At 42.5% G+C, this 27,924-nt stretch overlaps 2 protein-coding genes across 11 annotated transcripts in view; one reads left to right on the forward strand and one right to left on the reverse strand.

The window, feature by feature from the left end:
- The window catches only part of GRAMD1B (GRAM domain containing 1B), a 226,953-nt gene extending 207,650 nt beyond the window's left edge, over positions 1–19,303 (forward strand). For all 9 annotated transcript variants that reach the window (XM_073657302.1, XM_073657303.1, XM_073657310.1 and 6 more), the window contains 14 exons: positions 1,823–1,918; positions 2,015–2,095; positions 2,173–2,288; positions 3,886–4,039; positions 4,165–4,342; positions 5,676–5,819; positions 6,246–6,364; positions 6,562–6,704; positions 6,786–6,889; positions 8,477–8,680; positions 10,625–10,709; positions 11,933–12,040; positions 12,121–12,241; positions 12,971–19,303. In XM_073657302.1, the coding sequence (XP_073513403.1) occupies positions 1,823–1,918; positions 2,015–2,095; positions 2,173–2,288; positions 3,886–4,039; positions 4,165–4,342; positions 5,676–5,819; positions 6,246–6,364; positions 6,562–6,704; positions 6,786–6,889; positions 8,477–8,680; positions 10,625–10,709; positions 11,933–12,040; positions 12,121–12,241; positions 12,971–13,054 (1,737 nt within the window). In that variant the 3' untranslated portion in view covers positions 13,055–19,303. The remainder of the gene's footprint in view (positions 1–1,822; positions 1,919–2,014; positions 2,096–2,172; positions 2,289–3,885; positions 4,040–4,164; positions 4,343–5,675; positions 5,820–6,245; positions 6,365–6,561; positions 6,705–6,785; positions 6,890–8,476; positions 8,681–10,624; positions 10,710–11,932; positions 12,041–12,120; positions 12,242–12,970) is intronic.
- Positions 19,304–19,765: 462 nt separating this feature from the next.
- The window catches only part of SCN3B (sodium voltage-gated channel beta subunit 3), a 30,345-nt gene continuing 22,186 nt past the window's right edge, over positions 19,766–27,924 (reverse strand). For both annotated transcript variants that reach the window (XM_073657312.1, XM_073657311.1), the window contains one exon: positions 19,766–20,770. The gene's annotated coding sequence lies outside the window, so the exon portion shown is untranslated. The remainder of the gene's footprint in view (positions 20,771–27,924) is intronic.

Genomic DNA, 27,924 nt, shown 5'->3' on the forward strand with positions numbered 1-27,924 from the left:
ATTTGAATACACTTCAATTTCTGCAGAATGGAGGCGGCAATTATAACACAAAAGGTGCAATTTTTATAGGGACAATATTCCTTACAAGTCTATGTGCATAGATTACACTGTCAGCTTGGAATGATAGACTCTCTTTAAAGAGCTGTTCTCCTCTTTTTTTTTTTAATCCCTTAGTGACCACCAATACGTCTTTTTACTGACCTGCGATATAAGAGACTAGCATCCACCGACAATTGACAATCTTGTAGCTATAGCTGACATTCTGCTGCATCAGCCATGATCAGTGTTGGCCCCCAACCATGGACATTTAACCCCGACCATGGACCTTTAAACCCGACCATGGACATTTAAACCCTTAGATGCTGCTTTCAACAGTGACTTCAGAATCTAAATAGTTAAGTGTGTGTGGTTGCTCCCACTTTAACCCCATCGGCACCCTGAGTTCTTGATCGTGTAGTCATGATGTTTGCCTTGGCAGTTCAGAGTCTGCCGGCTATAGCGGCCTGTTCAGAAGTTATCAAAATTTAGGTGGTAAAAATAAAAAATTTTCATTCCTGTCATGCCTTTTTGCATTAATTCCTGAAAATCACCTAAAGGGTTAATGAAGTACCTGAACGCAATTTTGAATATATAGGACCCCCAAAAGTCACTTCAAAACTGAACAGGCCCCTATAAAAATTAAGATTTGTAAATTTCACTGAGAAAATGAAAAATGAGCGCTACATTTTTAAAACCTTCTAAAATACTAACAAAATAAAACAACACTTACAAATGGCGCTGATGTAAATCAGACTTGAGGGAAATGTTATTTATTAATGTTTTTTTTGTGTGGAATGACTATCTGAATTAAAGGGATAATCATTCAAAATTTCAAAAATTGCAATTTAAAAAAAAAAATGTTGTCCAATTTCTTTTTTTTAAACAAACGCAAACTATATCAACCTAAATTTACCATTACTATAAAGTAGAATGTGTCACGAAAAAAAAAAACAGTCTCAAAATCAATGGGATTTGTTGAAGCCTTCCAGAGTTATTACTACATAAAGTGACACGTGTTAGATTTAAAAAAAAAATTGGTCCGGTCTCTTAAGAAGTGGCCTGCTCTCCTCTGCCTCCTGGCTTTCCTGTATGACGGGGCGATGCACTCCTAAAGATTGATAATTCGGAGTAGCGGCATGGACATGCTGCTTACCCGAACTGTGCGTTACCGCATGGTGTTAGCAGAGGCATCTGGTGGACATGCAGGGGGGGACTGAGGCTGGTTGGATCCAGCAATGTGGCTAGCTCCAGAACAGGCTCTAAAGACAGAATCTGCAAGCGTGGCATGCTCCTTGCCTAGGTAACCAGCTACTCTTGAGACTTCTGAGGTGGACGGTTACCTAGGCATTGAGCGGTATACAATAGAATCACTCTGTTCTTCGGAATAAAGAGTATTTTTAATAAGAGGTAAATTGTGAAGTTGCTGGTTTATACAATCACTGTGTAATTTTAACTATTTAAGGACTTGACACAACCCCTTTTAAGTAGCGGTCAGGTGAAGCGTCCCTGATAATAGCAACACGGCTTTGCAGAATAGAAGTATTTCCTTCTCATGTTTATCTGTAGTTTGATTGGTGAGTATTTTGTGGGATATTTTAGGGTTCATCAGATGTGTCAGAATCAGACCATTTATTACATGCAGGTTGTGGTTGTAGTCCTGTATGGCCCACTGAAAAAGATGTCACAATGATGAGCATTGGCTGTACATTGTATCAGACCCCAATAATTTGTACCACTGCAGTCTCGTCATTCACCAGCGTTTTTTTTTTTTTTCTCCTTTTAGCTGACGGTACGCTTAAAAGACATCTGCTCAATGACTAAGGAGAAAACAGCACGACTCATTCCCAATGCAATCCAACTGTGCACAGACACTGAAAAGGTGAGATGACCGTGTAGCCACCGACTAATGTCATTACACTCCTTTCACCTCCTGTAGAAATATCCGACTGTCCTGACAATCTGATCTTTTTCTCAGCACTTTTTTACATCCTTCGGGGCTCGAGATCGAACCTACATGATGATGTTCCGGCTCTGGCAGAACGCTTTACTTGAGAAGGTAACTATCTTCATGTTCAGCTTGCAGGTAATTCTTTCCTTTCCTCGATACTGATTTGCTTTCTCTGCTTCTTGCAGCCGTTGTGTCCGAAGGAGTTGTGGCATTTTGTCCACCAGTGTTACGGCAATGAGCTGGGCCTGACGAGTGATGATGAGGACTATGTTCCACCAGACGACGATTTCAACACCATGGGGTGAGTGCAGAGTATTCTGGACGGGACCTGTCTATATACACAATATTATCAGTAAAAACCTGAAGGTCTGAACTGAAACGTAAGTTGATGTGCATGCAAAATGTAAATGCATGTTCACACAAGGCCATTAGACAGAGAGAAACCAAGAACAAGAAAAATACCCAAATAACTGAAAGTAGATGTATAAATCGCACAGTGCAAAAATAATAATAAATGGTATTTAGTTAACGTAATTTTGATCAAATAATGTGAAAGCCATCCTGCCACTTCACGGCAACCCTTATGGGACAGTCCTAATATTATCAGTGTTTTCAGACTCAGGAGAGTTGTTTTATGATCACCTGCGGTTTCTGATCCATAGGCTGAATTCTTGCTGAATTTTCAAATCAAAGGGAATTATGATTTCTTGTCGATCTGAAGAGGTCCTGTCTGCTCTCCTGACATGTCTCTTTTATTTAATACTGGTGTTCTTCATGAAATATAACATCTGCAGCATCTTTTCTTAGAATAAACTGATACAAGCCATACCCATTACAGTCTATGGGGCTGTTCACACGTCCGTGTTTTTGGGGACCATGTATGCAAAAAGAAAAAAAAAACCTCTCAAAAGACAGACGTGTCTCTTTTTAGCTGCGTTTCACAGATTAAACTCAACCAATGCAAATCTATGGGTTCATGAAAAACATGGACAACAGACAGATGCCATCCTGGTGACTTGCTGGCATTGTCTGTTTTTCACCGTTTGCTAGAAGAAGATTGAGAAACTTCCATCAGTTATTTTTGCATATGAGAAAAACGAATAAAACTCTGATCATAAAAAGTAGCACACGCTGATCCATCACACTCATGACCATCAAACCCATTTTTTTTCATGTACGATAAAAAAATAAAATAAGACTTCTGAATGATCTCTAACTCGTGCATTTCTAGGAGGAATAACAGAGAGGCACAGCACAAATAAGAAAACATGATCCAGGATTGAGATTTCTTGTATTTATTAAAGCGGACACGTCTGAATTGGTGACGGGTTTTCTTTAAATGAGGTCGTCACACGGCATACATTTATCATCTGTCCAAAGGATTGGTTATCAAGAGTCTGTCTGCTGGGACACCCCCTCCTATCCCAAGAACCAGGGTCCCAAAATCTCCTATGTGAATGAATCAGTACTGCATCTCTGTGACCATTCACTTCTATGGGATTAACGGAATAGCAGTCAGTGTCCATAGAAGTAAATGGAACAGTGGTCAAACATGCTCACTACTAATCCATTCACACAGGAGACTTTGGGACTCCAATCTTTGAGATTAGTGGGATTCCCAGCGATCAGACCCCAGTGATCATACATTGATCACTTATTCTGTGGAAAGGTTATTGTCTTTTGTGGGAAGACCCCTTTGAGGATATCTGTTCTAATGATTTATTAATGAATTGTAAATATTGCAGTTGCTTAATAAAGTAATGTGGGTTTGTCACATTATGTATTTTATGTGAAAGCATCAAAATATATCGCATGCCTTCTGTTATAGATGGCTTTTTTGTTTTTGTTTGTTTTTTTTGCTTGTTTTTTTTAAACTGTGATTTGCCAATTGTTCTCAGATATTGTGAAGAAATTCCAGTGGAGGATGTGGAAGTCAATGACAATTCTTCCAAAAGCAGTGGGGATATTAAGCCAGAAGCAAACTGCAACCAACAGGAACCATCTCTTACAAGCAGTAATGTGCCATCCACCACCAGCAGTGACCCTCCCACGGTATGTACCACCCATATGCAGAGGTATGAGGCCACGTCCGGATGTATCTTAGCATATGATAGATGGATCTGTTTTCATTTACTCTGTGGGTTGAGTTGTAGTTGATGAATACTCTCTCTTAATAGTTTGACGGAGGCCTCATTGATGACATTGACAGCTCATTAGAAAGCGAGCTGCTTATTGCAAACCTTGAGGAGCAGAAAGTGGAGCTTCTCCCACCTGTCACATCTCCATCCTTGGACTTTAATGATAACGAAGACTTACCCACCGAGCTCAGCGACTCCTCAGAAACACATGATGAAGGTGATTTCTTAGCTTATGTATTCTTTCCCTTTTATGTGGCCACAGCTCTCTGCAAGCATTCAGAAACCAAAAAAATCTGTCACCAGTAATGCAGAAAATGGAAGACTAAGAGGAGAGAGATGAGTGTGGCCACCTCATATCTTCCAGAATCCCTGACACTCCGTCTGATTAGCAGACGTGATGTCCTGATGCAATGATGATACCAGGCCTACAAATCAGAAGTGCTGGGGATTCTGGCTGATAGGAAGCAGTTCGTATGGCACATGTCTGTCCGCTATGGGCTACTGATTCGGCTGCTGGACCAGGGTACTGCAAATAAGTTTGCTCATCTCTGATATACAGTATTTTTCAGATTATAAGACCCACTTTATTTCCCCCAAATTTAGGGGGTGAAATGGGGGTGCATCTTGCAATCCGAATGTAGCTTACATAGGGTGTTGGTGGAGCGGGGTCCCAAGAGGTAGGGGCGCTGCTGCTGGAAGCTTTTGGTGGCGGCAGGAGTGGGGCGATGCTGCGGGCCCTGGGCTGGGAGGAGGGGGGTGTTCAGCTGCGCTAGACTGCACTGGCTCCAGACTTACAGAAAATGTCGGGAGTCCTCACACTTCCCATCCTTTTCACTTCGGAGCACTTCGGGAAAAAGGCCGCCAGAGGCGGCGCATGCACAGATTGAGATCTCTGCTCTCGAAACCTCTGTGTGCGCATTCCGCTGCCACCATTTTCCCAAAGTCCACCACAGTGAAAAGGATGGGAAGTGCGCGGACTCCCGACATTTTCTGAAAGTCCGGGGCCCGCGCAGCCTCGCACCGCTGAACACTTTCTCTTCCCAGCCTGGGACCCGCAGCATCGCCCCACTCCTGCTGCCGCTGCCAGCTTCCTGCAGCAGTGCCCCTATCTCCTGGGACCCCGCTACACCGCAGCCGCTCTCCCCACCCCCAGTAAACTACCGTAAAAGCGGACTATAAGACGCACCACCATTTTATTAAAGAAAATGTTTTTCCTATTTTCCTTCCGAAAATTTGGGGTGCGCCTTATAGTCCTGCGAGTCTTATAATCTGCAACGTATATATAATATTTTTTTTTCTCTTTAGTTGAAAGTAAACTGGATGTGCCATGAATGTTAATTTCCTAAACTACCTCAATACAAAGTAAATTACGTGGCTATGCTGCACAGTTTGCCCATGCGATACATTGGTATTTTTGGTGCTCACTACATCTATATTTTTTTAGTCCGGAGCTACTGCCTGTAATGGTGATGGTGGTGGTGGGTTCACAAAACTTTATGGTTAGGTTTCTGTTAAGTTTTGCTGTCAATAAGAATGAATCTTTTCTGTAGGTGAAGTGCAAGCATTTTATGAGGACCTTAATGGCCGGCAGTATATCAATGAGGTTTTCAACTTCAGCGTGGACAAGTTGTTCAGTCTCCTGTTCACGGAGTCTCAGTTCCAGAGGGATTTCATGGAGCAGAGAAGATTTACAGGTGAGCTACTACTTCTATCTATTCAGATGGGTCCCAGGGAATGAGGATTCTTGAAACCATAGTCATTTGTCTTAGGTCACCTGGCTCGTCTCAAAACCTGACCTGATTTTGGCAGGTTGGAAAGCTGGGGCTGTATATAAGACACCTCTCAATTAAGATGGAAGTGTTCATGCACGACCAGTATACCTTCTTTTGTTTGTGGGACCGTCCGAAAGAGTCGAGCACAGCGATCCACTATTTCCGACAGTCCCATAGACAATGAATGGAGCGGACCTTGGCTCCATTCAAAACTGGGCTCGCTGGGGGTCTCAGCAGTCAGAGATCCCCAGCGATCAATAAGGTATCTTCAATTGATCTTAAATCATAATATCCATATGTTTGTGGGGCAAGAGGAGTCTGATAGATTTTACCATAATTTATTCACAGAAGTTATATTTCATCCTTGGAAGAAGGAAGAAAATGGAAACCAGACGCGGGTCATCTTATACACCATCGCCCTGACAAATCCTCTAGCGCCAAAATCAGCAACAGTAACAGAAACGCAGGTAGGGATTCCTCACGACCACTCGCATGGACCCTGATAGTACTTATTTGTATCGCACTTTTCTCACAATGGACTCTGCGTGTTTGGAGAGTAAATGAGTCATTTTGGTGTAATATCCGGTGTAGGCGCGAGTGTGTTATTTGTCTATATATGTGGTCTCTGTACTTGAAGTAATCATCAGAACAACTTTTTTTTCAGACGTTATACAAAGCCAGTCAGGAAAGCGAATGTTACGTGATCGATGCAGAAGTACTGACACACGATATCCCTTATCATGATTACTTCTACACCATCAATCGTTACACGCTGACCCGAGTGGCCCGGAACAAGAGCCGGTTAAGGTACCTATCGGCCGTGTTACAGGGTAAATCTTTAATGTGAAGCTCATTCCATCGACCCCAAATTTCTCTTTTGAATTTCAGGATCTCTACAGAGCTCCGTTACCGAAAACAGCCGTGGGGGCTTGTCAAGACCTTTATTGAGAAAAACTTCTGGAGCGGTCTCGATGAATATTTTCACCATTTAGGTTAGTTTAATCTTCAAATCAACGCAATCTTTGCTTTTCTCAGCAATCAACCACTGCTGCCTCTGGTTTACTCTAAGGCTGTCCACGATGCGTTTTTCAAGTGTCTATGCTGCGGAATTTCCGCAGCTTAAATGCATGGGAAACGCTTGGTAAATCTTCCCCCATGGTCTCCAATACAATTCCGCACTTTCAATGCCCATGCTGCGCTCAAAAATCCGCAGCATGTCCATTAATTTTGCGGAAGTGCTGCATTTTCGCCGCCATTGACTTGCATTAGAACGCGCCAATTCCGCAAGACTGCATCTGTACTTGCGTAATTGGCGCGCTCTAATGTGCGGATGGTACCCGGGTGTGGAGGACAGGAGACTCTCCTCGACACCCAGGTACCATTAGAAAAGCTGTAAAAAAAGAATAAAATAAAAAATAACTTGGGTGCAGCCTTGCAGAATGGACATCCAGTCCCTTTATGTGGCCTCTGTGAAGTTGGGGCTGTCAGATTCTGACATAAAACAGCAAATGAAGCATTGACGCCAATACAAGTCCTCGCACAGCTCTTGCCAAATTTCAGTCTTTGTTGAATTGACCATTTTTCACTAATAATGTCCTTTTGATTAACTGGAATTTATCATTTGCAATAATAATGTAATAATAAAGCCAGAACTGTCACCAGCGGGATGTGATGTGGGGCCAGGACACAGAATTTGTTTTGTAGGATACCAGATTACTGCAATAATACAATGCACCTACAAATATGACACTGGGTGGGGGATCTTATGAAGCTTTGATATGGTGTGAACATGGGTTTGGTGAGTAAAGACACTCTCATAATTTAATTGCTTAGTGAATATAACCTCAGATCTGGCAAAATACATGTAACAGAAAAATCAAGAGGCAAAATTACCCCTAGAGAACCCATAGTCAAACTCCATGTAAAATCATAGTAATTCCAGAGAAAACAAGGAGTATTATAGACTCAAAGAATAAAAGCTGAATTTTATTGAGGTGGAATTAAAAAATATGTTGTACAAAAAAAACACACAAAATACAAAAAGACAGGAGACTTGTAAAGTGACATAGTGCATGGCCACAAAATATCCGTATTTTTAGTGTAATATGAGGCTGTCAGACATACAGTCTAAATGTAAATTACAAAAGGGGGGAAAACATGGATAACATATCCGAATGAACACCTGGAAAAAAGTACAATGTATATAAATCCCCTCAAAATTGTATGTTGCATAAATACCCGAAATGTCCTAACTAATACACGGCAGACACCATGCTCCCTCAAATGTTAGACAATTAGCCATATCAAAAGTGAGAAAGAAAGAAAACAGACCTCTAAAAAGGAAGAGGTGGCCAGCAGCAGAAGAAGAATCCCCCTCAAGGACCCCTACGCGCGTTTCGCCGGATTGTGTTCACCGCTTCATCATGGGGGGGATATCACCCATGATGAAGCGGTGAACACAATACAGCGAAACGCTTTTATTCTTTGAGTCTATAATACTCCTTGTTTTCTCTTGAATTACTGTAATTTAATTGCTGTATTCTGATTATTGGATTTTTTTTTTTTTTTTTACTTTGCAGAGAATGAACTGACCAAAGCAGAGACTGCTTACCTGTCTGACCTACATCGACAGTCCCCCAAAGAGAAGAGCACCAAGATCGCCTCTACGCGCCGCAGGAAGCGTCCTCATACTCACTTGCGAATCCCTCATTTGCAGGAAGTGCTCAGCCCAGTCACCACCCCGACAGATGAGGAGCGGCAACATCGTGTCCGACATGTAGCAGGTCAGAAGACGTGAAGTTCTCTGTCTACTTTGCTTTGAGTTATGGATTTAAAGATGATTTATGTTCAAAACAAAAAAAAAAAAAATTCTAAAAAAATAATTCAGGTAAATTCTGTGACCTGCGAAAGGAAATGACCTGCAAATATAGCAAACGCCAAATTAATGTTCAGCTCGCTATTGATGGTTGATTTGGTGCTTCGCCAATCCATTCAAGATCCTCCTCAGCATTTAAAGGGCAGCATGGAGGAGAGATTACCTTGAGACCCTTGTTCTAGTGATTGGGGACTGATTGGGTCCCAGCAGTGGGGAGCCCCTTGTGATCAGACATTTATCATTAATCATGGTGGATAAAGATCAATTGTGGAAACCCCCTTTAATGACCTTCATCACCACTGTCAGGATCTCTGCTTGCTGCCATTATTCCTTCTTAAACTCAGGGGATAAATATCTGTCCTGATCACGTCCAGATGACACCGGAGCATTGCTCCGTACGAGACAGATGAGAAAGTTCTCTGGCCCCTGAATGTAAAAGGAAATCATGGCAGCGGTGATGAATGAAAGCACATAGTATAATACAAAGTAACAAAACTTTTTATTCTTGATAAATATTTTAGACTTCTGTGGACTAGAATATTCTGGAGAGTTAAATTTGACGGCAGAGCTTCAGCACTACCTCTAGGCATCGTCAGGGTTATCGGCCAGGAGTATCTACTCACAGATCCATCAAGCCATAAAATATACAAACTGTGTTATGGAATTTTTTAGCATTCCAACAACCTGAATTTGCTGGATTATCAGACTTTTTTGTTTTGAGAGTCCTATCATCTGTATGTGGGTGAATCAGACTTTCTGTATGTGCAGAGAGCACATGAGAACATGGGAGCAGGAGATCTGCTAAGTGCCAAGCACGGGAAGTGTTCAGTCCATAACATCTTATTTTGTTTTTTAAACTTTTTATTGAAAAATTCCACAGGATAATAGTTACAAACAAATTATTGTCATATTATAAGGTCAGAATAATCCAAACATTGACCATTCTCAGTTCAATACGGTTTACATCACATTCTCAATAATCAAGAGTAAACAGTTAAAGAAAACAAACAAACAAGTTGAAACATAAGTTTCATTATGGAGCGCTGCACTCTTTACTAGACCTGTCCAATTCCTTATCAGAATTCAGTACATATATCAATTATAGTTGTAGAAGTACTCTCTTACAGTCCATATATATCATTTTCCATGTGTTCAAAAGGGCACATATCAGGACTCGTAAGATTAATGAGGTCATGGCACCAGGGGACAGGCGTGTTAAGGGCGAATCACACCATCTTTCCCATATCCTTTGAAATTTCTGGGGACATCCCTCTATTTCTATACACTATATGGTATTATATCATTCACTAGCTTTTTCCATTGGTTAATAGTAGGAGATTTCCCTCCCATCCATCTTAGTGCTATCGCTTTCCTGGCCATAAATATCATAACATCTTATTTTTATTCTGACCTGTGTCAGGCCTTGGAGCATCGTTACGAGCTGCCTGGGTGATAGGTGCCGTCATTACTGACAGCGATGGTGTTCTCCTTGTGCCACATAACGATCTGCAAAGTCATCTGAGGAATAGCAAATGAATAGAAGAGTCCATGGAAATGTACAAGTGCAGATGATCATAGACGCACATGGAGAAACAGTATTTGCTTCAGTATCTAAGGCCTCAGGGCAACTTTGCAAACACTTTTTTTTCTTTGTTCCAATGCATCTAAAATTCAGGAACTGTATGCAGCTCCTGTGCCGACCTATGTGCACCGGGTCCATGCATCTTCTGCATGGTTACAGACTTTGATTTGATCACAAATCAGAAAAGTGAAATAGTAAACTTTACTACAGTTTGTGCGAGCTTTCCAGTCTTGTTAAACTTTTCCATTTTTTTTTTTTTTTTTTTTTTAGGTTCCACTCAGACGCGACATGTTCCTGAAGAAAAACAGAGTCAGCTGCAGAGCATCTCCAAACTGCTGCTGGTGATCAGCTGCGTGTACGTATATAATATACTATGTGTGTGCACGGCCATTATCAATAAGGTGAAGTTCCCAAGACGATCCAAGCTACAAAAGATTCATCTGAGACTGTACGAATCTTGATATTCAAGGATTTGTCGTGTCCACCCATCAATGAACAGCTGTCATTTGCCATATGCACCTTGGAGGATGCTGATTGGCTGTGTTACTGTCACATGACTTACATTTATATATATTTGCACATAACTAGACCTAAATAAATGTTCACGAGAATTCAGTAAGGTGATACCTGGCTGCTACCCATCCATGTCACCACTTATCTCCTGCAGAAAAAAAGAAAGATTTACCAATGTTTTTGATGTCACCAGTGCTTCTTAGCGTTAGCCTCTGATATCCCATGTATGGGTCGCACAGATTTCTTCATCTAAAATTGTCTGAATACAGAAAAACATTAAAAAAAAAAGTGTATCCTGGAAACACTGAGAAAATGTGATCATAACGCACCAATATTGCTACCAATGGAGGATGGAGAGGGATAAGAATCCAACCTGCCCTATACTTCTTGGTGGATACTCTGACATTACAGAGGTTGTCCACTACCTCGACAACCTGTGTTAAATACTGTATTCCCCAGTGTAAGATAAAATATCCCGCACCTCCTCGGCAATGTCAGGACTGGACTGCTTCGCTCACACTTCCATCGGACGAAGCTTAGAAGTGCGAGAAGTGTTGCCGGTTAGTGGCCACTGATTGGCGGCAGTGCCCACATGGCATTACATTGTAACATGACCCTTGAGAGACTCGGTCCTTACATCGCTGGAACAGCGCCGCTGCAGGAGGGTAGTATCTGTCGTTTTTATTTTACACTGGGGAAATATAGTATTAAGAAGAGGTTGTCCAGGTAGTGGACAACCCCTTTAATCTGTCCAGTGCGATGGCCAGCTGTACGGCACTATCACTGACCGCTATACAGCTCGATGTAAAGAGCGTGGCATATCTTGGTGGATTTGTAGCGAAATCTGCAACCTGATTTTTTTTTTTTTTGCCACTTGTGGGCATAATACCCAAGGGTTAAGCACCCCATGCTATGGAGCCTTGCTTTAGACAGGGAATCCTTTGAAATATATCATGTATGTATGAAGCAGATGTACAGGGCGCTCGGGATTTCTACCCATTCTGACAGTAGAGCAGCTGTAAGGTCTGGGCTCCACTCACTGATGTTTCTGGGATTGTTCTGCAGTCTGGTGCTGTTGGTCATGCTGAACATGATGCTGTTTTACAAGCTGTGGATGTTGGAGTACAGCACGCAAGCACTTACTACGTGGCAGGGCCTCCGAATACAAGAGAGGTACGTACAGTAGAGACACCGCTGACAACAGCGGCATCTCGCAGCGTTCCTGGCTATAAACCCTCATTTCTTATCTGCAGCGCAATCCCACAGTCACAAGCTGAATGGACGCAGCTATTAGAGACTCAGCAGAAACACCACGACTCCGAGCTGCAGAAGTGGAGGCAGATCATCAAGTCATCAGTGATGCTGCTGGACCAGGTAAATACGTCCCTCCAAAATGCATGCTAGTATCGTCCCGAACACCTGCGGAGAGTGCTTGTACGTAAGCTACAGTATATCTCATCTGTAAGCTGCTATTCTCTGTTATCAGCCAGGCTGACTGAACACCAGAACATCCCCAGAGGTGCTGAAAACCTCCAGGTGCATTTACGTAGCAGCAGATCCTCTTATAACTCTGCTGTTTTGAGTTGTCGTGCCTTTAAGATGGGGCATAGAAAAGTTCCAGAGCTGTGGTCACAGATCGAGCTCATCTCCGGGGCAAATATAGTGTCTGCCCACAGTGACATTTTTTAAACTAATATATAATTGTAGCTGTATGAGAAATTCCAGAATTGTCTTACTTTTTTATTATAGGGGTTATTCCCCAAATTACGTCAGGCCCCCACTGATACTAAAGGGTTTTAAAGTCCCATGTGAATGACGCCGTAGTCCATATACTTGACCACCATAGTGATAGACAGTAAATGGAGCAGTGGTCATACACGAGACCCCCCCTTATTCTCATGATTGCTGTCAGTCCCAGCATCCAGATATATGAGTAAGTGATAAATGTTGGTGGAGTAACCAAATTGCGCAGAATTTCTGGTCAGCTGACAGGTTTCCCCCAGGTTTCTTGCCTTTGATCGTACACTTGTCCCATGTGCCGCTTTGCTGTGGAACACTTTATCGCTCTTGGTCTCTAATATGTGAATGTATTTCCTTCTCCAGATGAAAGACTCCTTGATAAACCTTCAGAATGGAATAGTTTCTCGAGACATTGGCTCCGAGTCGGAGGACAAACCGTACCAATGAAGGTCGTGAGAATGGACGAAAGGAGAATAGTGTGCAATATGTGTATAGAGAAGATTTATATGTAGATACATATATATATGTATACTATGAATACAAATTTATATTCTAGAATGAATTTTACAAGCGAGCAGCTGCACAGAGGCGATGTCTTCTCCAGCTGCCGGAGACTATCGGCTCGGAGATGCTGGGAATGGTGTTTTCTGACTTTTTATTTTCTCAGCGTTGTGAAGAATAATTGGCGCAGCACTTCCTCCAACCGAGGACCTTTCATCACCCAGTGTACAATTCTGCGCCGCTGCTCTACCTCCGACACCTGCAAACTTTGCCGATGTCAGCCTGACGCTGTCCGGCACGGCAGGGGTCTATGCTGGTGCCCAAGTGGTTAGGTGCTGAGGAGACAAACAGAGGCACCCACAGATCTAGGAGTAGAAGAGGAGCCAAAGGCACAATCGCTCCAAACGGATATCTTGTTTCATCACAAACTTTAGGACAAATCCGTGAAGACTCCACTGCCACCGAGCACTGGTCCAACCAACCGCGACAGTGCGCAATCTGAGAAGTGTCCTGTCTCCTGTACGGAGCAATACATGGACGAAGCGAGTTTTTATAATATTTTTGAGGTTTTTTTTTTTTTTTCAGTAATTTAAAGCTTGAATATTAGGGATTTATTTGTCTTACATTTCAATAGTATGTGAATTCCTTCTTTGGAATAAGCAGGGGGGTGCCTACAGCTCTTCTTCACGTTGCGGCTGCGGGATTTTAAGGCTCCGTGGAACCTTGTCACACCAATGTTTGGTGGTTACGACTTCTACCTTATTTATTTTATTTTGTTTTCCTGAGTTTAATCAGTGTCGGTTCTTCCTAAATACAATGAGGGTGAAATATTAGTATCTGTGCAAAGTATAAAAGATGCAGGCAACTGGTGAACTATAAGTTCTAGCTCGCTCTGATGGCCCAGTGTCCAGAAGACCTTCTAGGACTTTTACCAACCAGGGTGCCCAGCTATAAGTTGGCATCCTCTAGAATTGATTTCCTTCAATGAAATGCAAAAAAAATATTTGGTCAATTAGTAAAAAATTCAGATAATTGTTAATTGCCACTTAGTTAGGGGGACACATCTCCTGAGTGTCGTTCCACACGTCCTGCATTGTATTTAGCGCTCACCGGTGATGATTAAAAACCGTCGCCCCGCTCCCCTTTATTATATGAATGACTGTTCGGCAACATATGAATGTGTCCGATTAGATGAAAAAACAAATCTGATTATATAAGGGAATGCTGCTAGAAACTATCGAATATCTAAAGACGATGATGTAGACCAGACGATGGGGCAGGAGCCATCTGGTTTTGCCTCCTGCACCTTTAGGAAGGGCTTTCTGTTGACCAGCAGGCTTTGGTTGACACTGCCATTTATCTGCTTAGTGGAGCCGATAGCTTACTGCCTGTATATTGGGATCCGGGGTGTTTGCCTCTCTGACAACTGCCCCTTCACCTTTCCACGGTTACTCTGAGTCCTGTTGTCTGTGACTTGGGCAGGTTTCTGTCTTCTATTTATTAACGCCAAACCATTACAGGACTCGATTAGGCCCGGGTTTACTGCTTCTGTAACCCATCTTTTTTTTATTATTATTATTATTATTTTTTCCAGTGCATTAAAATAAAATTGTAAAATACTTTGCAAATAGTCAGGATCAAAAAAAAAAAAAATCTTCTTCCTTCTCCTCTGCAGCTCCTATGCCGACTTGTAAGTCTTCAGGGTTACGGTGTGATCCTACTCTCTCCTCTCCCCTCTTTATGGTCTGTAGATTAGTAAGAAGAGAGAACAGAGGGAGTGAAGTGACACCTCACTTGCTCAAGGATTTATTTGTAGTCTGGAGACACAGGGCTCAGCGTCGGAGCTGTATATGATATTTGTTAATCAAGACCGTTTGCAAGACATTGATTGAAAAGTGCTCGTATTCCTTCCAAGTAGGAACAGATTGAGGTACTGACGTGAGCGCTGCCATTGAACCCAGCTTTTAGGGAAAGTCGTCCTTGCGTCCCAAAATCATGCTCGTTCTTCCAAGTCCATTGAGCGGTTGTGAGAATCCAAAGATTGCTTAAAGGTACAGTCGTTCTGCTGCTCCCCCCCCCACCCCCTTATTAAAGAGCAGACTGAAGGATTGAGGTTATACAGGGTCATAGACGATAACTACTGCAGATATACCGGACTACTGTATTTATCGTTATTTATTATGATGGTTTTGTATCTGATCGCTATTCGACCCCCATCCATTCTCTTGTATTTTGCATTGAGGCTCTTGGGTTTTTATCCTTTTCATATTATGGTGGATCCCTGGGAGATTTATTACCCCACTTGTCTGATGGCTGTGCACAAATCTAACCTATCTATTTCTGCTTATTTAGGGTAGGAACAGTACACAGAACATTTCCTCCTTTTATGATGCGTCTAGTCTCCTTTGCATGGATATTAGCAGTTATGTCACCTTAGGTTTGCTGATGATTGTACAGACGTTTCGCTCTTTTTATCTGGGGCATGACATGTTGCGTGGGGACACCGTGACCTGACGGGACTGCATTTCTCTTCCACGTCCTAGTTAGTATTTTCCTCCCGTGCTGGGATATTAGCTGGGCTAATAGTGCTGATGATAATGGGGAGTATGAATGTAACCCTACGTTAGTCTCGCTTTAATTAATCATGCTGCTATTTTTGGTTTGCCTTTGTGGTAATGCAATCTTAAGGCTCCTTATCCTTTTCCTACATGTTTTAGTTTATTTAGGGGGTGAAAGACGCGCGGCGCTGACACGTCCGGCGATAAGATGTGTTCTGCACAATAGGATTGCTGCATGCCGACACGTAGCAGAAACCTTGTCGTCCGATAGGAGCTGGAGCTATTTCTATTGAGGTTCTGTAGTTGATGTAGAATGGCTAAAGCCCACAGGGAATGTATGAAGCATTAGTGCATGCCATGTCCTGTGCTAACGCCACCCTCTTACTCATGTACTCTACAGAACGGTGCACAGGGTATATCCACTCATTACCAAATTACTATGGGAATTGGACAATGACAGGAGTTGTATAAGATGAGTAAAAATGCTTTCTTCCCAAAAAAATAAATAAAAAATAGCGCCTCATCTGCCTACAGGTCACATGTGGTATTACAGCGTCGCCCCCAATCACTTTAATGGAGCTGCGATGTAAATACCAGACGCAACCAATGTGCAACGCTGTTTCTGTAAAATACGGACGACCCCTTTAACCTGTCGGTGATATAGATTAATGTTCCCCCAGGCTTTGACCCTACTAGAACTCTTAAGCATGCAGTGGCCGCATGCACCAGTCAGGGCATGATGAGAGTTGTAGTTCTGTAACAACTGGAGAGCCACAATCGTAAGCAGATTTTTTGTAGGGGTTATCGTTGTTTGATTTCACGCCTAAAATCCTAGTAGCATCTGTAAGCCGCAAAGTCCTGACACCCCAAACCCCCTAACATTCTGGCACTTTATGCACAAGTCTTAACATTTCACTGCAGATACAAAGGGGATGTGGGAACTGTCAGGGGTCTCCTGACTCTCCAGCTGGTGCAAAACTGCAATTCCCAGGATGCCCAATAGAGGGGGTTGTAGTTTAATTTGGTAAAAAAAAAAAAATGGCCAAAAAAAGTGACTTTCTGGCTGCAAAGTGGGAGCTTTTCCCAAAATCATATTGCATTTTATGCTCGGTTATTGGACGTAGATTTGTCATTCTGGATGCCGTACACAATGTTTCCAGCTCTGGAATGGGGATATCGGATTGCACGATGCCAGGAACATCGGCTGCTGCAGAATGAGGAAAGTGACCCCGCTTGGCTGTATGTACAGATGACATATCCATGGGCTTCCAACCCAGCATGGCGGCATGTAGCTATAATTTATCCTTGTTCTCCACCCTCGTGCCTCCTCGCCTGTCTCGTCTCCGTACATTTCTCCGTTTGCCTTTTAAAGGTGTATTTTAGTTTTATCTAAAATGTAATTCTGCTTCTTTCTAATGATTTATTTTCAGTACCTTTTTGTTGAAGATCTGCTTGCTGTCAGTGAATGGAGGAGGCAGGAAACCCACCCTGTTAGTGTCCCGCTGACGCAGGTGCATGATTTGTTACTGTGTGCAATAACCTGAACAGAGTGCGGAGGACGTTCCCATACACTGACACTAGATTGGGGAGGAATTGGGATATGACTACATCTGGTGAGCAATCCTATAAACGTTGCAGCGTCATGGTACAGCCGGATGTATAGAAGAAACGGACGGCCAGAGGATATCCACCCTGGTGGTCTTCCCTCACAGTCGCTGCAAGTATTACGTTTTGCATCCCTGGTCTTGTTTGCCATCTTCTCTACCTGGCAGACGTGTGTATGAGCCCTGCACCTACCTGTACGCCTGGCATCTGTAAATGCAGCAGAGATGAATTTTTGCATATATTTGTCTCATCTGTGCATTGTGATTACTCACTAACTTTACACGCAGTCCTATGTAAAACCGAATGGTGATACCACAGTGAGTTGTGCCAAATAACAAACCCAGATCTGCTATATGTGACAAATTCAGTTCTGCTCCATCTCTTCATCGTGTACTTTCCATTCTAGCGGAACCAAGGCGAAGTCGACAATGTGTCTGTGCACTTAGCTGACAAGTCCGGAGCTTATCCCAATTTATGGGAGAACCTACCTACAGACGCAGGGTAAAAGTGTCTCTATACCGTTCCTATACAGAGGGCCACCACAGATAAGCACATACCATGTGGTTTACATCTTTTTGCAATAGGCCCCTAGGTCGGACCGATGCCACGGCACCAATTCTGTGGCAGTATGCATGATCTGTACACGGTTTGTAGCAGGTACCAGGCATATGGGGAAAGTCATGGCAGTACGGCCTTTATGGTGATATTGTGCTCCTGATACGTGCAGGTGGTCCCCGTATATCTGGGACTGTAACCGAAGAGAGTGGTATTTCCCATAGTCCTCTGCTTGCAGCGTTGTGTCGTCCGGGGGGGCTCTCCTTCATCTTCATTATTACAGTTGTCTGGTGCTAATATATTGACGAGCTGAGCTAACACTGAGCAGAATGGATGGTGCTTACATATAGTAAGACAATAACTCTGCTTACTGGGACCGGGCATTTATTATTCTATTTTTATGTTCTAGAATAATACATTGTACATTTACGACGTTGCTCTATTTATTGTGCTTGCTGCAGAGATGATGTTCTATTTTTGTGAAATTTAAAGGGATGGTGGCTGTGTTATAGCGGGAAGCGGTTACTCTAAAGAAATGACTGTATGGTATAAATCTTGTTTATGCAGACTATGGAGGGTGCCTGGGACTGGCAAAGCTGCATTACTATTGTAGGACTGCTTTCTGCCCTCTATAGGTCAGTAAGGGACGGTGGACTGTATGGTATAAGTCTTGTTTATGCAGACTATGGAGGGTGCCTGGGACTGGCAAAGCTGCATTACTATTGTAGGACTGCTTTCTGCCCTCTATAGGTCAGTAAGGGACGGTGGACTGTATGGTATAAGTCTTGTTTATGCAGACTATGGAGGGTGCCTGGGACTGGCAAAGCTGCATTACTATTGTAGGACTGCTTTCTGCCCTCTATAGGTCAGTAAGGGACAGTGGACTGTATGGTATAAATCTTGTTTATGCAGACTATGGAGGGTGCCTGGGACTGGCAAAGCTGCATTTCTATTGTAGAACTGCTTTCTGCCCTCTATAGGTCAACAAGGGTACGACAAGTAACGAGATGTGCATCCAGAGGGGGTGTCATAGGCTCTTATGCACCCAGGATCCAAGCATTTAGCGCTCATCACTTGTGTATAAAGAATGAAAACTCTTTTGTATGCAGTAGAAAAAAACGTAGGCGCCAACCCATTCAGCACCACTAGTCCATTCCTGCAGATATATTGCCGCTTCTGCCACCTGTCAGTCCAGAGATCTCTACAATCATCTATGGGGATGTTGGTTGTTCTATGGTGTTATTGAGTTACTGGCCTCTGAACGTCGGGAACTTGAACTGTAAAAATTAATATTTAAGAAAAAAAAAAAAAAATCAAAAACATATATAAAAAAAAAAATAAAAAAACCTTTGCGCTGTGCGCAGGGGCATCGTGTCCAGGGGGCCTGGTAGCATAGATATATCAATGGCTTTTCAGCCAAAAACTCAATGTGAAATAGCTAGGACAACTCAACTATGAATAAAAATAAATATTCCAACTTGTCTCCGAGTCGTGATTTGCTCTTTGCTGATCCTGATCGCCCCCCCCCCCTGCTCCTTGCCTCCTTGCTTTATACTGCAGCCCAATAACAAACACATCTCCGATTTGTCTTCATCTCAAAAGAAAAACTTAGAAACCACAAGTTTATTCGTCTTAAAAAGTGTTTGGCAGGTAACAGCTAAAAGTATAAGGAAGACATCGCCCCCTCGAGAGAAAAAAAAAAAAAAAAAGAAGACAATTGTGACATCCTCTCCTATAGAAGGTAACAGTCTTGGTTGTGTTTACTACTCTGCAATAGTGATAGACCGTGACTATGAATATCAAAAGGATGAGGAAGATGGTCGGTATGGTGCCCCGCCGGTCATACACTGTGCCGGAGATCACAGAGAATGTTACAAGATGGTCGCAACGTCCGCCGGCACGATCACAAAATAACAAAAGCACGTCGCCAAAGAGAGCATGAGATGAAACCATTGCTTTATGCTGTCAAGATACCGGATGAGCCAAGTCATTAAAAGCAGATACTTGTCAGATAAGACACCATTTCACTAGACCAGATTTCTTTGTTCGGAGATTTAGTTATAGATGTTTAGGGTCGGCAGTCGTTCCCGTGCTCTTGGGTCACAGGATGGCAGTGTTATACATGGCGTAGGCCTAGATTGGGGCCTTGCTACAGATTGTACAAGCTTGAAAAGTATGAAAAAAAGGCCAATATCGGCTCATTACACAAAGTCCAGCTGTTCATATAGATATGTTATAGGTCATGCATATAAAAAGTGCAGCAGAGAATGGTGATATTGGCAATAGCAACCAGATTTCATTTAAACACATAAGAACCACAACCCCCAAAAAAGACTGTGCCTCCGCTGCTTATCTACTAGTCACTGTTACAGTAAAGTTTCTACATTGTAGCAGCTTGTGGTTTAGTATTTCCCCCATGCACATTTTCCAGCACCAGTAAATGATTCCCGTTTACCTAGACAGGTATCCGCTGCAGGGGGGTCCGCTGCACGCAGTCATGGGGTCCGCAAGCACCAATGCAGGAAGGGGCAGATCTATAAAACTTTACTTAGAATGTTGCATCATTTGGAAAAAATGTAAACAATTTCAGAGAGGAATTAAACTACCTCTATGCCTTCTTTAGGCTTTTGGTTGCTATGGAAAATATCACTTTCGTTTGCATTACTTTTCTTTTTAGACATGACAGAATATCCGATAAGAATTGCCTTGTTTTTTAAGTTTTTTTTTTTCCCCATTGAAAAGGAACGAATCAATAGTTAGGATCTCTGCACCTTCAGGTCGTGCATTTTAATGTTGTTTCTTCTATCTTGTGAATGTTTACAGAGCAGGTAAGGCAATATACACAGAGATTTTCTTGTAGAAGCCGGTAAGAGATTGGATATATGGGAGATGGGTTTGTATGGCTAACTCCTGTTCACACGTTGATAGGAGACTGATCGGCCACCTAGGAAGTGAAGACATCAATCATGAAAGCAGTTCCCTGGCATTATGTAAACAGGTGAGCAGGTTCATAATGCAAAATTAAATAGGTTCACACAAGAATTGTTTTCCATATTATACTCCAGAGCTGCACTCACTAATCTGCTGGTGCAGTCACTGTGTACATACATTACATTACTGATCCTGAGTTATCTCCTGTATTATCCTCCAGAGCTGCACTCACTATTCTGCTGGTGTAGTCACTGTGTACATATATTACATTACTGATCCTGAGTTATATCCTGTATTATACTCCAGAGCTGTACTTAATATACTGCTGGTGCAGTCACTGTGTACATATATTACATTACTGATCCTGAGTTATATCCTGTATTATACTCCAGAGCTGCACTCACTATTCTGCTGGTGCAGTCACTGTGTACATACATTACATTACTGATCCTGAGTTACCTCCTGTATTATACTCCACAGCTGCACTCAATATACTGCTGGTGCAGTCACTGTGTACATATATTACATTACTGATCCTGAGTTATATCCTGTATTATACTCCAGAGCTGCACTCACTATTCTGCTGGTGCAGTCACTGTGTACATACATTACATTACTAATCCTGAGTTACATCCTGTATTATACTCCAGAGCTGCACTCACTATTCTGCTGGTGCAGTCACTGTGTTGATACATTACATTACTGATCCTGTTACCTCCTGTATTATACTCCAGAGCTGCACTCACTAATCTGCTGGTGCAGTCACTGTGTACATACATTACATTACTGATGCTGAGTTACATCCTGTATTATACTCCAGAGCTGCACTCACTAATCTGCTGGTGCAGTCACTGTGTACATACATTACATTACTAATCCTGAGTTACATCCTGTATTATACTCCACAGCTGCACTCACTAATCTGCTGGAGCAGTCACTGTGTACATACATTACTGATCCTGAGTTACCTGCTGTATTATACTGCAGAGCTGCACTCACTATTCTGCTGGTGCAGTCACTGTGTACATACATTACTGATCCTGAGTTACCTCCTGTATTATACTCCAGAGCTGCACTCACTATTCTGCTGGTGCAGTCACTGTGTACATACATTACATTACTGATCCTGAGTTACATCCTGTATTATACTCCAGAGCTGCACTCACTATTCTGCTGGCGCAGTCACTGTGTACATACATTACATTACTGATCCTGAGTTACATCCTGTATCATACTCCAGAGCTGCGCTCACTATTCTGCTGGTGCAGTCACTGTGTACATACATTACATGACTGATCCTGAGTTACCTCTTGTATTATACTCCAGAGCTGCACTCACTATTCTAATGGTGCAGTCACTGTGTACATACATTACATTACTGATCCTGAGTTACATCCTGTATTATACTCCACAGCTGCACTCACTATTCTGCTGGTGCAGTCACTGTGTACATACATTACATTACATTACTGATCCTGAGTTACCTCCTGTATTATACTCCACAGCTGCACTCACTATTCTGCTGGCGCAGTCACTGTGTACATACATTACTGATCCTGAGTTACATCCTGTATCATACTCCAGAGCTGCGCTCACTATTCTGCTGATGCATTCACTGTGTACATACATTACATTACTGATCCTGAGTTACATCCTGTATTATACTCCAGAGCTGCACTCACTATTCTGCTGGTGCAGTCACTGTGTACATACATTACATTACTGATCCTGAGTTACATCCTGTATTATACTCCAGAGCTGCACTCACTATTCTGCTGGTGCAGTCACTGTGTACATACATTACATTACTGATCCTGAGTTACATTCTGTATTATACTCCAGAGCTGCACTTACTATTCTGCTGGTGCAGTCACTGTGTACATACATTACATTACTGATCCTGAGTTACATCCTGTATTATACTCCAGAGCTGCACTCACTATTCTGCTGGTGCAGTCACTGTGTACATACATTACATTACTTATCCTGAGTTACATCCTGTATTATCCTCCAGAGCTGCACTCACTATTCTGCTGGTGCAGTCACTGTGTACATACATTACACTACTGATCCTGAGCTACATCCTGTATTATACTCCAGAGCTACACTCACTATTCTGCTGGTGCAGTCACTGTGTACATACATTACATTACTGATCCTGAGTTACCTCCTGTATTATACTCCAGAGCTGCACTCACTATTCTGCTGGCGCAGTCACTGTGTACATACATTACATTACTGATCCTGAGTTACATCCTGTATCATACTCCAGAGCTGCGCTCACTATTCTGCTGGTGCAGTCACTGTGTACATACATTACATGACTGATCCTGAGTTACCTCTTGTATTATACTCCAGAGCTGCACTCACTATTCTAATGGTGCAGTCACTGTGTACATACATTACATTACTGATCCTGAGTTACATCCTGTATTATACTCCACAGCTGCACTCACTATTCTGCTGGTGCAGTCACTGTGTACATACATTACATTACATTACTGATCCTGAGTTACCTCCTGTATTATACTCCACAGCTGCACTCACTATTCTGCTGGCGCAGTCACTGTGTACATACATTACTGATCCTGAGTTACATCCTGTATCATACTCCAGAGCTGCGCTCACTATTCTGCTGATGCATTCACTGTGTACATACATTACATTACTGATCCTGAGTTACATCCTGTATTATACTCCAGAGCTGCACTCACTATTCTGCTGGTGCAGTCACTGTGTACATACATTACTGATCCTGAGTTACATCCTGTATCATACTCCAGAGCTGCGCTCACTATTCTGCTGATGCATTCACTGTGTACATACATTACATTACTGATCCTGAGTTACCTCCTGTATCATACTCCAGAGCTGCACTCACTATTCTGCTGGTGCAGTCACTGTGTACATACATTACATTACTGATCCTGAGTTACATCCTGTATTATACTCCAGAGCTGCACTCACTATTCTGCTGGTGCAGTCACTGTGTACATACATTACATTACTGATCCTGAGTTACATTCTGTATTATACTCCAGAGCTGCACTTACTATTCTGCTGGTGCAGTCACTGTGTACATACATTACATTACTTATCCTGAGTTACATCCTGTATTATCCTCCAGAGCTGCACTCACTATTCTGCTGGTGCAGTCACTGTGTACATACATTACACTACTGATCCTGAGCTACATCCTGTATTATACTCCAGAGCTACACTCACTATTCTGCTGGTGCAGTCACTGTGTACATACATTACATTACTGATCCTGAGTTACCTCCTGTATTATACTCCAGAGCTGCACTCACTATTCTGCTGGTGCAGTCACTGTGTACATACATTACATTACTGATCCTGAGTAACATCCTGTATTATACTCCACAGCTGCACTCACTATTCTGCTGGTGCAGTCACTGTGTACATACATTACATTACTGATCCTGAGTTACCTCCTGTATTATACTCCAGAGCTGCACTCACTATTCTGCTGGTGCAGTCACTGTGTACATACATTACATTACTGATCCTGAGTTACATCCTGTATTATACTCCAGAGCTGCACTCACTATTCTGCTGGTGCAGTCACTGTGTACATACATTACTGATCCTGAGTTACATCCTGTATCATACTCCAGAGCTGCGCTCACTATTCTGCTGGTGCAGTCACTGTGTACATACATTACATTACTGATCCTGAGTTACCTCCTGTATTATACTCCAGAGCTGCACTCACTATTCTGCTGGTGCAGTCACTGTGTACATACATTACATTACTGATCCTGAGTTACATTCTGTATTATACTCCAGAGCTGCACTTACTATTCTGCTGGTGCAGTCACTGTGCACATACATTACATTACTGATCCGGAGTTACATCCTGTATTATACTCCAGAGCTGCACTCACTATTCTGCTGGTGCAGTCACTGTGTACATACATTACATTACATTACTGATCCTGAGTTACCTCCTGTATTATACTCCACAGCTGCACTCACTATTCTGCTGGCGCAGTCACTGTGTACATACATTACATTACTGATCCTGAGTTACATCCTGTATTATACTCCAGAGCTGCACTCACTATTCTGCTGGTGCAGTCACTGTGTACATACATTACATTACTGATCCTGAGTTACCTCCTGTATTATACTCCAGAGCTGCGCTCACTATTCTGCTGGTGCAGTCACTGTGTACATACATTACTGATCCTGAGTTACATCCTGTATCATACTCCAGAGCTGCGCTCACTATTCTGCTGGTGCAGTCACTGTGTACATACATTACGTTACTGATCCTGAGTTACCTCCTGTATTATACTCCAGAGCTGCACTCACTATTCTGCTGGTGCAGTCACTGTGTACATACATTACATTACTGATCCTGAGTAACATCCTGTATTATACTCCAGAGCTGCACTCACTATTCTGCTGGAGCAGTCACTGTGTACATACATTACATTACTGATCATGAGTTACATTCTGTATTATACTCCAGAGCTGCACTCACTATTCTGCTGGTGCAGTCACTGTGTACATACATTACATTACTGATCCTGAGTTACCTCCTGTATTATACTCCAGAGCTGCACTCACTATTCTGCTGGTGCAGTCACTGTGTACATACATTACATTACTGATCCTGAGTTACATTCTGTATTATACTCCAGAGCTGCACTCACTATTCTGCTGGTGCAGTCACTGTGTACATACATTACATTACTGATCCTGAGTTACATCCTGTATCATACTCCAGAGCTGCGCTCACTATTCTGCTGGTGCAGTCACTGTGTACATACATTACATTACTGATCCTGAGTTACCTCCTGTATTATACTCCAGAGCTGCACTCACTATTCTGCTGGCGCAGTCACTGTGTACATACATTACATTACTGATCCTGAGTTACATCCTGTATTATACTCCAGAGCTGCACTCACTATTCTGCTGGTGCAGTCACTGTGTACATACATTACTGATCCTGAGTTACATCCTGTATCATACTCCAGAGCTGCGCTCACTATTCTGCTGGTGCAGTCACTGTGTACATACATTACATTACTGATCCTGAGTTACCTCCTGTATTATACTCCAGAGCTGCACTCACTATTCTGCTGGTGCAGTCACTGTGTACATACATTACATTACTGATCCTGAGTTACATTCTGTATTATACTCCAGAGCTGCACTTACTATTCTGCTGGTGCAGTCACTGTGCACATACATTACATTACTGATCCGGAGTTACATCCTGTATTATACTCCAGAGCTGCACTCACTATTCTGCTGGTGCAGTCACTGTGTACATACATTACATTACATTACTGATCCTGAGTTACCTCCTGTATTATACTCCACAGCTGCACTCACTATTCTGCTGGCGCAGTCACTGTGTACATACATTACATTACTGATCCTGAGTTACATCCTGTATTATACTCCAGAGCTGCACTCACTATTCTGCTGGTGCAGTCACTGTGTACATACATTACATTACTGATCCTGAGTTACCTCCTGTATTATACTCCAGAGCTGCGCTCACTATTCTGCTGGTGCAGTCACTGTGTACATACATTACTGATCCTGAGTTACATCCTGTATCATACTCCAGAGCTGCGCTCACTATTCTGCTGGTGCAGTCACTGTGTACATACATTACGTTACTGATCCTGAGTTACCTCCTGTATTATACTCCAGAGCTGCACTCACTATTCTGCTGGTGCAGTCACTGTGTACATACATTACATTACTGATCCTGAGTAACATCCTGTATTATACTCCAGAGCTGCACTCACTATTCTGCTGGAGCAGTCACTGTGTACATACATTACATTACTGATCCTGAGTTACATTCTGTATTATACTCCAGAGCTGCACTCACTATTCTGCTGGTGCAGTCACTGTGTACATACATTACATTACTGATCCTGAGTTACCTCCTGTATTATACTCCAGAGCTGCACTCACTATTCTGCTGGTGCAGTCACTGTGCACATTACATTACATTACTGATCCTGAGTTACATCCTGTATTACACTCCAGAGCTGCACTCACTATTCTGCTGGTGCAGTCACTGTGTACATACATTACATTACTGATCCTGAGTTACATTATGTATTATACTCCAGAGCTGCACTCACTATTCTGCTGGTGCAGTCACTGTGTACATACATTACATTACTGATCCTGAGTTACCTCCTGTATTATACTCCAGAGCTGCACTCACTATTCTGCTGGTGCAGTCACTGTGTACATACATTACATTACTGATCCTGAGTTACATCCTGTATTATACTGCAGAGCTGCACTTACTATTCTGCTGGTGCAGTCACTGTGTACATACATTACATTACTGATCCTGAGTTACATCCTGTATTATACCCCAGAGCTGCACTCACTATTCTGCTGGTGCAGTCACTGTGTATATACATTACATTACTGATCCTGAGTTACCTCCTGTATTATACTCCAGAGCTGCACTCACTATTCTGCTGGTGCAGTCACTGTGTACATACATTACATTACTGATCCTGAGTTACCTCCTGTATTATACTGCAGAGCTGCACTTACTATTCTGTTGGTGCAGTCACTGTGTACATACATTACATTACTGATCCTGAGTTACATCCTGTATTATACTCCAGAGCTGCACTCACTATTCTGCTGGTGCAGTCACTGTGTATATACATTACATTACTGATCCTGAGTTATATCCTGTATTATACTCCAGAGCTGCACTCACTATTCTGCTGGTGCAGTCACTGTGTACATACATTACTGATCCTGAGTTACATCCTGTATTATACTCCAGAGCTGCACTCACTATTCTGCTGGTGCAGTCACTGTGTACATACATTACATTACTGATCCTGAGTTACATCCTGTATTATACTCCAGAGCTGCACTTACTATTCTGCTGGTGCAGTCACTGTGTATATACATTACATTACTGATCCTGAGTTATATCCTGTATTATACTCCAGAGCTGCACTCACTATTCTGCTGGTGCAGTCACTGTGTACATACATTACTGATCCTGAGTTACATTCTGTATTATACTCCAGAGCTGCACTTACTATTCTGCTGGTGCAGTCACTGTGTACATACATTACATTACTGATCCTGAGTTGCATCCTGTATTATACTCCAGAGCTGCACTTACTATTC

This window comes from Phyllobates terribilis, unplaced genomic scaffold, assembly GCF_046119375.1.
Source record: "Phyllobates terribilis strain yellow unplaced genomic scaffold, ASM4611937v1 Scaffold_12__6_contigs__length_324123572, whole genome shotgun sequence".
NCBI classification, from domain to species: Eukaryota; Metazoa; Chordata; class Amphibia; order Anura; family Dendrobatidae; genus Phyllobates; species Phyllobates terribilis.